The following is an 8,927-nucleotide window of genomic DNA, read 5'->3' as shown; positions in this document are numbered from 1 at the left end:
TTTAGAAAACCGGCAAAACGAGGCGAGGTCTACCTCGTCGGGGCAGAGATCCGGCGGGGCTTGGCCGGCTCCGGCGAGGGGCGGCGGGGTGCGGGGGTGCTCGGGGAGGGCGAGGGGCGGCGGCAAACGGCGGCGGCGGCGGCTCGACTCCGGCGGCGGCGGACGGGGCGAGTGCGGGCGGCGGCGGGCGAGGTGAGAGGAGGGGGGGTATAAATAGGAGGGAGGGGGGTGCGAGGCTTGGGGAAGGGGGCAAGCTCCGGCGGCGGGCTCTCCCGTGTCCAAGCCGGACACGGCAGCGGCGGCGTCCCGTGCGCGGAGAGGAGAGGCGCGTGGTGGGCCGGCGCTCGGCTGGGCTTCGGCCCGGTCGGGCGTCGCGCAGTTTTTTTTTTAATACATTCCGCGGAAAAATTCGTAGAAAAATAAATAAAAGTCCAAAAAATATAAAAAACTATTCCCCGTCTAGTTAGAAAATCTAGAATAGGGTGAACATTTTTTTAACACAAAATAAATATTTTGAAAACATGCAATATTTTTAATGCAATTAAAAATTGCAAATAAAATCCAAATAAATTCCAATAAATGATTTTAACACTTTTCCTCCAGTATTTCAATAGTTTTGGAGAAGTCATATTTTCTCCTCTCGTTTATTTTAAAATGAAATATTTTTCCGGAGAGAAAATAATTAAACCAAAATCCTCGTCTTATTATTTGATAAAAATCAAATATGAAAATTCGAGAAAATCCCCAACTCTCTCCGAGGGTCCTTGAGTTGCTTAGGATTTATCGAGGATTTGTCAAAATGCAATAAAACATGATATGCAATGATGATCTATGTATAACATACCAAATTGAAAATTTGGGATGTTACATGGGAGATCCTGCTTTGTCCGGGCGGATGGCCCGGCCGCGTTGCTGGACCGGTCGGATGACTCGAGTTCTCTTCCTTCCGGAAGGGACACTTTTCGCGGTACTCAAAGCCAAAGATGGCGACGACTGTTGCAGGTGTGTTGGATTGATGTCCATGCTCTCTCAGCGTTGGTGTCAAGAAAGGAGGAAGCAGCGTGGCGGCAATTGTATTGTGGTCGAAGATGATGACCTGCTTGCGACTGGTTGCAGATCCTTCTGCTGCAGGGATCTTCTCTCAAAATTCAGGGATGATGACACATGGCTTCGGAGATCTTCTTGTGTTATGATTGTTTTAGGGTACTCTAGGTGTTCATGGTCCTTTGTGTTTGCGCTTCAGTGTGCTTGTAAGGGTCAACTACTTTGTACTGACTCGTGATATGAATGAAAAAAATTCTCAAAAAAAAAAAGAGCCGCGAGGGAGCTTTCCTTGGTGCTTCAGTCCATGTTTTACACAAACATCAGCGATCCATCTACCCTTGAAGCTCTTGCAATCAGGGATGGCCTTATATCAAGATTTGAATTTGCACCGGACTCATCTGACAGATTGTAAAGGGGTGGTAGAAGCAATCCATCAAGGGAGTGGCTCGGTCTATGGAGCGATCATTGAGGAGACAAAGTTGAATTTATTTTCTTTTATTTCATATAAGATATAGTAGAATTTAGGAGCTTAAATGTTGATGCTCACAATCTAGCGAAGCATGCGTTAGTGTTAGGGTCTGATCATCATGTTTGGTTAGGCCAGCCGATGATATTTATTTCGTGCCTGTAAACATTTGTGAGGGTAGAATAAAACGAGATTGTTTAAGAAAAAGGGGCTCGTTTTTTTTTTTTGAATGTTTTTACTGTCATTCTAACTCCATAAATCTCAGCACCTCAAGAGAAAACGCTAGCAGGTTCTCGTAACACCAGGCTCACCGCTCACCCAGCCGACATGATCACACGTCACATCACACATACGCGCAGCAGCTCGTAACGTGCGCGCAACGGAGCGGCCGGTTCGAACAGCACCACGTGCCGGGCGCCCATTGGCGTCACGTCCGGCGAGGCATGCGCCCGATCGGCGGCGACGACGGCTGGCTCTGGATCGGTGAGGTCGACGGCTCCGACCCATGCGCCACACACACGTGTCCACCGTCGCTCCTCCACCGGTGCAGCAGCCGACGCATGGGAGACCCGCGACACGTATGGTGTTCGTGGTTGCTTTCGTTTCCTTTGGTCCCCGTATATATATACACGTACGCGGCCATTCGCTCCTCTCCTCCGCCACAGAGCACGAGACCATCACCAGATTGAAGCGTACACCCATTGGTAATCCGCATCCGCAAGAGACGTGTGGGTATAGTAAATCGTCGCACACACGTACGTGACGATCGATGAGGATCGTTGGGGCTGCGAAGCCGGAGAGGATGTCTTCCATGGAGCGGGAGCCCAAGACGCTCTCCCTCGGCGAGCTCAATTACGCCAGGGTAAGCAAAGCACCGTCTCTTCCAGCTCGTCAGATCTTCGCACACACGTACCATGAAAAGCTTGAAATAACATTATCATGTCGTTTCGTTTCGTTTACACATGCCAATTATTGTTCGTTTCCTGCAGGAAGCAGCGCTGTACGTGCTGACCACGCGCTCCTCGCAGGACGCAGCCCGGATCTTCACCGAGGTAACGTGCATTTTACTTTGCTGCTGGTGATAAACCAGCTGTTTCCGTCTACGTTCGCTCGTGATTTTTGTAGCGTAACACGTCGTGCTGCACGCGTGATTTTGTGCAGGGTCTGAAGCCGGTGCTCGGCGTCAGGAGCAACTCCACGGACTCTGACTCGGAGGATGACGAGGAAGGGGACGTGTTTGATCCGGACGTGCTCGTCGACGATCACGACGTGCGCCGTCATCGCCAGATGCGTGGCCGCATCGGCAAGAAACGAGACTTCGCTACAGCGCCCTTCTAATTACGTTCACATCCATGCAACACATGTACTAATTGGTTGTCTTCGATCGGTTTTGCCACCTGTTCATAGAGCTTTTTCTGTAACATATGTAAATGGTTGTCTTCGGCTCTGCCACAAACAAAGAACATGCAATAGAGCTAATTTTTTTTAAATAATACATTTTTTATTAAATTACAGAAATATTACGCTGAAAAAAGAATTTTCAAAAATAATACACCGTCGGCCCGCTGCAGGCCGACTGAGCCCAGTCAGCCCATAGTAGGCCGCCTGGTGGCCCGTCAGCTTGCTGCTGGCCGATTGGGCTATCGGTCACCAGATCAAGCCCAGTCGGCCTGCAGTTGGCCGACAGGTCCAGTCGGCCTGCAGTTGGCCGACAGGGTCCAGTCGGCCTGCAGTTGGCCGATAGGCCTTCAGTGGGCCGACTAGGCTCAGTTGGCCTGCTGTGGGCCGACTGGTGCATGCCATCATTTTTTTTCCAAATGATCGCTGGTTTTTTTTGTAAAACTATGACGTATTCCGCACAACCCTTTCCCGCCATATGTTCGCGCCAATTATTTTTCGCCACCAGTTTTCCGCCACCCGTTTCCCGCCAACCCTTTCCCGCCACCCGTTTTCCGCCAACCCTTTCCCGCCACCCGTTTTCCGCCACCCATTTCCCGCCAACCCTTTCCCGCCATACCGCAGTCGTTCTTTCCCGCCATTTTCTTCTGTCTACCTATAAAACCCCCTTCAGACGGAGGTGGATAAGCATTGCAGTGTAGTGTAGTTGAGATGTCCCATTATCCTTTCGATCGTAGTTTTCACCCTGGGATGAGCAGGACTCTTCTGAGGCTAGCTACCGATTTCAGGATGGATAATAGGATAGTTCCATGGGACGAACTCACCGGTAGTGACACCATAATGAATGAGTTGGCTCACCAATTACGTAGGTCTGGGTGGCCTGAAAGGACCTATGAGGAGGTACGTAAAGAACTTCTTAGGTTGCATGACAGGTGGAAGAAGGTAGTGGTGCCGAAGAGTGAAACTTTCAGAAGGATTGCAGCAAATAATCCATGTTTATGGACTGAGGAGAGAGGACGAAGATGATATCTTCATGCCGCCGCTTCCGGGTTCTGCATCGTCGAAGGGCAAGAGTTCTTCATCATCGAACGGCAAGGTTTCTGCATTGTTGAAGGGCAAGAGTTCTTCATCGTCGAAGGGCAAGAGTTCTGCATCGATCGAGGATGACGATGATGACTTCATGTAGTTTTTATGCTGTATGTTGTGAGTTCAGTTACGTACCATTTAATTTAGATGTAGTTCTATCTAGTTGTTTGTAATGTCTCGTTGTATGAATATTATGTTCTATCTAAATATGATCTTGTAGTTCCGATAACAGAGTACTAAAATAGAGTAGGCATATGTCTCGTACATAAGTACATAGTCATTTGTCTCATACATAGAATAGACATAAGTCTCACACAGAAATAGATGGTAATGTCTCTACTGATAGATAGAAGCGTCAGTGACGACGTCTGGCCTGGCGGAGAGGCGGATCTCGAATGACAAATTCATCACATATAACTCGGTTTCCTGTAGCAATGCAACTCAACAACCCTTTTCCATTCCCATTCGCTCAGCATTTCTTGAATCTTGCCATCATCAGTTATGTCAATCAATTTTCTTTCCCCAGGGCCATCTGACTGTTTCCTGCTGACGTAGTACACAAAATCGTCTTCCTTCAACCCTTGCTTCAACATGAATTTAGTCTTCAACCAATCAAAAGTGAGGTCCACTTCACTAACTTGCACAACACTTGGAGAAAAGCCTTGGACATGAACAATAGGGCTAAGCACCCACTGAGTACCCTTAGCCATCTGCAACACACAAATCGCATTGAGTACCTAACCTACCCCTTAATATCCCCACTAACAAATATTAGACATGTCTATATATTACCAAGCTATATATTACAGAATATTAACGGAGCAACTAATACAATTCACCCACCTACAAGTATATTACGAATATTTGCCGTGGCAACTACAAATATTGACAGATTAATATATTTGACTGGACTGCCTATATTACGGACCTTTTTTCTGGACTACTACATATACTGACACTCCTAAATACTTGACATCCACATATAGGACGGATTATTACCGGAGCAACTACACACTTTTACACAACTAATTAGTTGACATCTAAATATATTAACAAATACTACCGGAGCACCTACGAAAAATAAAATGTGGGCTGAAATATACCCTTGAAGCGTGCGTGCGAACGAAGAACGACGAACGGCGCCCACCAAACTGCCGGTGCTCCGACTCCAACGAAGAACGACGAACAACAGCTTCACCTCCACCACACTGCCCCAACTTCACCACCACCACACTGCAATGCTTATCCACCTCCGTCTGAAGGGGGTTTTATAGGTAGAGAGGAGAAAATGGCGGGAAAGAACGACTGCGGTATGGCGGGAAAGGGTTGGCGGGAAATGGGAGGAGGGAAACGGGTGGCGGGAAACGGGTGGCGGGAAATAGGAGGAGGGAAACGGGTGGCGGGAAAAAGTTGGCGCGAACATATGGCGGGAAAGGGTTCTTCATCATCGAAGGGCAAGGTTTCTGCATCGATCGAGGATGACGATGATGACTTCATGTAGTTTTTATGCTGTATGTTGTGAGTTCAGTTACGTACCATTTAATTTAGATGTAGTTCTATCTAATTGTTTGTAATGTCTCGTTGTATGAATATTATGTTCTATCTAAATATGATCTTGTAGTTCCGATAACAGAGTACTAAAATAGAGTAGGCATATGTCTCGTACATAAGTACATAGTCATTTGTCTCATACATAGAATAGACATAAGTCTCACACAGAAATAGATGGTAATGTCTCTACTGATAGATAGAAGCGTCAGTGACGACGTCTGGCCTGGCAGGGAGGCGGATCTGGAATCGGGGACCATCCCAACCTGTCGGATGCCCTAATGTGACGAGGAGGAATCTCAGACTCTCCCTGGTCATGCTGTGTATCCTGTGTGGGGCCTGGTGGAGGAGTCGAAAACATGTTCATCCACTGGGTGTGCTGCGACATCTGAGCCTGTATGTTGTCCTCGGGATGTTGATCACTCCCCCACGTATCATGTGATGCCGACATAGACGGCTGATATCCATAGGCTCCTACGCGATGGAACGTTTCATCATGAAGAATGAGGTCGCGTCAATTAATATTGAAAACAATAAATATGAAGACACATACCTGCTGGCTGTGACGTCTGCTCTGGCTCAAACACGAAACTGGACGAGGGACCGTGCTGCTGTGGCTGTGGAGATAACACGAAGCTCGACGAGGGACCGTGTTGCTGTGGCTGTGGAGAAAACACGAAGCTCGACGTGGGACCATAGTGCTGCGGGTGCCACGTAGAACTGCCAGGTTGGTCAGGACGGGGTGGCCTGGTTGTCGGCTGATGTGCTAGACGTGGACGTGGTTGATGTCGGTGCATGGAGTGACGCGGCTGCTCCTGCTGGTGCTGAACAATATCGGTTCTCCGGGTGCACGTGATAGCCTCGTACACAGTCCGTATCTTATTCTGAATTCTTTCCAAGAAGGGCTGTACCACTGGACGATGATGAAGAAGAGGTCCAGACGATAGTGATCGTCCAAAGGTGGTCACGTCGTCGTAGAGTTCGCGTGTCAAGGTAGCCTGCAAATTTCCATGACGATTAATAATGTCTGTCTCTTGCACGTCAAAGTATGTGACAACATTATGTAAAGAAAATATATCTTACCGCGTACTGCCTAGAGCCCGAAGTATCATAGCTCGGGTACATATCCGACGGAGTAGGATCCGGTATCTCCTCTGGGTGGGAGTACTCAACAATGCGTAACCGTGTTCCGGTCATGTAGCGCCGCAAATAGAGATTGAATTCATCGAGATCGAAATTGTGATTCTCGTGCCATAGATTTGTGTTTGCTGTCTCCCATTCTATAACATACGGCTCTAGTCTAACTAGCCAGTCAGCAGTTGTCCTGTTCATGCCCTTCCTTGTCGTCCTAAAATTGTGGTGTGTGTTCAACAATTACCTAAAGCTTCGAATGGAGTACTATGAAAGATAATGCAACATTGAAAAACTGGTTAATACCTGTGGATGTGTGCTGGCACCGGGTTCTCTATAGGGTGAGGTAGCTCCAACTGCAGAAGACCAAATTGCCTCATAACCCTCTGTTGTGCCATCTCCTCGACGAAGACATCGAAGATGATCTTAGATTTTGTCATCCAGTAATCTCGGTCCCTTGTGCATAGCACAGACATACCAGCAGGGTATCTCGCTTGTATGGCTGCTTCCGTGTAGGGCTGCCAGATGACCCCGGTGTACGCATCGAACTGCTCGTTCAATGATGTGTATGCCTTCCTGGTCTGATCACTAGCAAAGCGTCTCTGCAGAGAAGAAAAGTTAGTAGCCGCTAGCATCGAACTATCTCTTGTGCAGAAAAAGTTGCATTAAACTACAACACGGTGCATACCTCGCGACGAGTCCAACACAGACCGAAAGTAGGCATGTCGATGCCGTCAACATCAAACATGGCGTCTATAGGCTCATGAACACGTACATCTGGTCGCCCTATAGAGAACCTCTCCCACGACCACAGCTGTAGGAATAGAGGGCATCCAAGAAGGGCTGGCTTTCTCGATATAAGCTGGCAACCGTTGCACATACCTCAGTATGTAGCCGCTAAGACCGCCGAACCCCAACTCCTCTGTCTGATCTGATCCGCCGTCTGAGCGCTCGCTATCTCGAGTGCCATAGGGATGTAGAGGGCGCTAATAGTGGTGACATGGTTCTCCGTGAACATCACCTTGCCGAAAAGCCACAGTAAGTAGGCCTCCAGGCTCCGAGTGATCTGTTCCGCAGTCAACGGCGCCCGGAAGTTCTGGATCTGCATTAAGCGAAGAGAAAGTTTTAGTAAGCCACAATTATTTTCTGTAAAACTTTATGCACGATAACTTGAAGATAATAGGTAGGAGAAATTACCCGGAAATTTAGCAACCACTCATACTTAGGTCCGTGATGCTCCCATACCGGATCCGGAGCATCCGGAAAAACACCATGAAAACGTTCTGTAAGAGCTCGCTCCCAACCAGCCGGTGCGTCCAACGGTCCTACGGCATGACCTGCCAACGGTAGTCCGAGCAAAAGTGACACATCCTCCAAAGTAGGAGCCATCTCTCCCCATCTGAAGTGAAACGTGTGGGTCTCTGGCCTCCAACGGTCCACTAAGCAGCTCAACAAAGACCCATCGATGGCGAGGTGTTTCTCACCCGGGATAGACTCAACCAGACGCGCGAAAGGTAAAAGGCCGGCCCATTTCAACCTTCATCAGAGAACTTTTCAGTTAGTGTCTCCCATTTCAACCATTAATATGCATGTCAGTGTGCAAATTAATAAAGCACGTACCGCTGAAGCCATCCTGAGTGTATCTTCCAGTTTTCCTTAGGAGTGCGAGTGACCAGAGGCTCAAGCTTGCGCTCATACCATATCGCGGCACGATGACCCCTATCAATGTCCCCATTCAGCAACCACAATCCCGACATTCCTGCACATAAAAAATTCAGAATATAGTGTCACACTTAATAAAAATTCAGAACATAGTGTCACACTTATTACAAATTCAGAACATAGTGCCACACTTAATAAAAATTCAGAACATAGTGCCACACTTAATAAAAATTCAGAACATAGTGTCACACTTATTACAAATTCAGAATATAATGCCACACTTAATAAAAATTCAGAACATAGTGCCACACTTAATAAAAATTCAGAACATAGTGCCACACTTAATACAAATTCAGAACATAGTGCCACACTTAATACAATTCAGAACATAGTGCCACACCACACTTAATACAAAATCAGAACATAGTGCCACACCACACTTAATACAAATTCAGAACATACTACTACTAGCTCAGCTTCTTCCTCTCGCCCTTACTCCTCTACTGCCTCTACCTCCTCTTCTTCCCCGGTTGCCTCATCCACGCCCAGTGACGAAAGTGGGACAATTAGTGTCCCTATGGCCAAATTCATT

At 47.7% G+C, this 8,927-nt stretch overlaps 1 protein-coding gene across 1 annotated transcript; it reads left to right on the top strand.

The window, feature by feature from the left end:
• Nucleotides 1–2,150: 2,150 nt before the first annotated feature.
• Nucleotides 2,151–3,003, top strand: LOC109752316 (uncharacterized). The gene is made up of 3 exons (XM_020311211.3): nt 2,151–2,372; nt 2,500–2,562; nt 2,672–3,003. Exons 1-3 carry the CDS (start codon nt 2,280–2,282, stop codon nt 2,846–2,848), a joined length of 333 nt encoding a protein of 110 aa, XP_020166800.1. The 5' UTR covers nt 2,151–2,279; the 3' UTR covers nt 2,849–3,003.
• The last annotated feature ends 5,924 nt before the right edge of the window (nt 3,004–8,927 follow it).

Source organism: Aegilops tauschii, chromosome 4 (assembly GCF_002575655.3).
Source record: "Aegilops tauschii subsp. strangulata cultivar AL8/78 chromosome 4, Aet v6.0, whole genome shotgun sequence".
NCBI lineage: Eukaryota > Viridiplantae > Streptophyta > Magnoliopsida > Poales > Poaceae > Aegilops > Aegilops tauschii.
The sequence above is the reverse complement of the archived record's forward strand: the minus strand, read 5'-3'. Positions and strand labels throughout refer to the sequence as shown.

Bases quoted from the DNA above. Each gene is read 5' to 3' on its own strand.
- LOC109752316 (XM_020311211.3), top strand. From the start codon at position 2,280: ATGAGGATCGTTGGGGCTGCGAAGCCGGAGAGGATGTCTTCCATGGAG. The intron at 2,373-2,499 runs GTAAGCAAAGCA...CGTTTCCTGCAG, and splicing joins GCGAGCTCAATTACGCCAGG to GAAGCAGCGCTGTACGTGCT. The intron at 2,563-2,671 runs GTAACGTGCATT...GATTTTGTGCAG, and splicing joins CAGCCCGGATCTTCACCGAG to GGTCTGAAGCCGGTGCTCGG.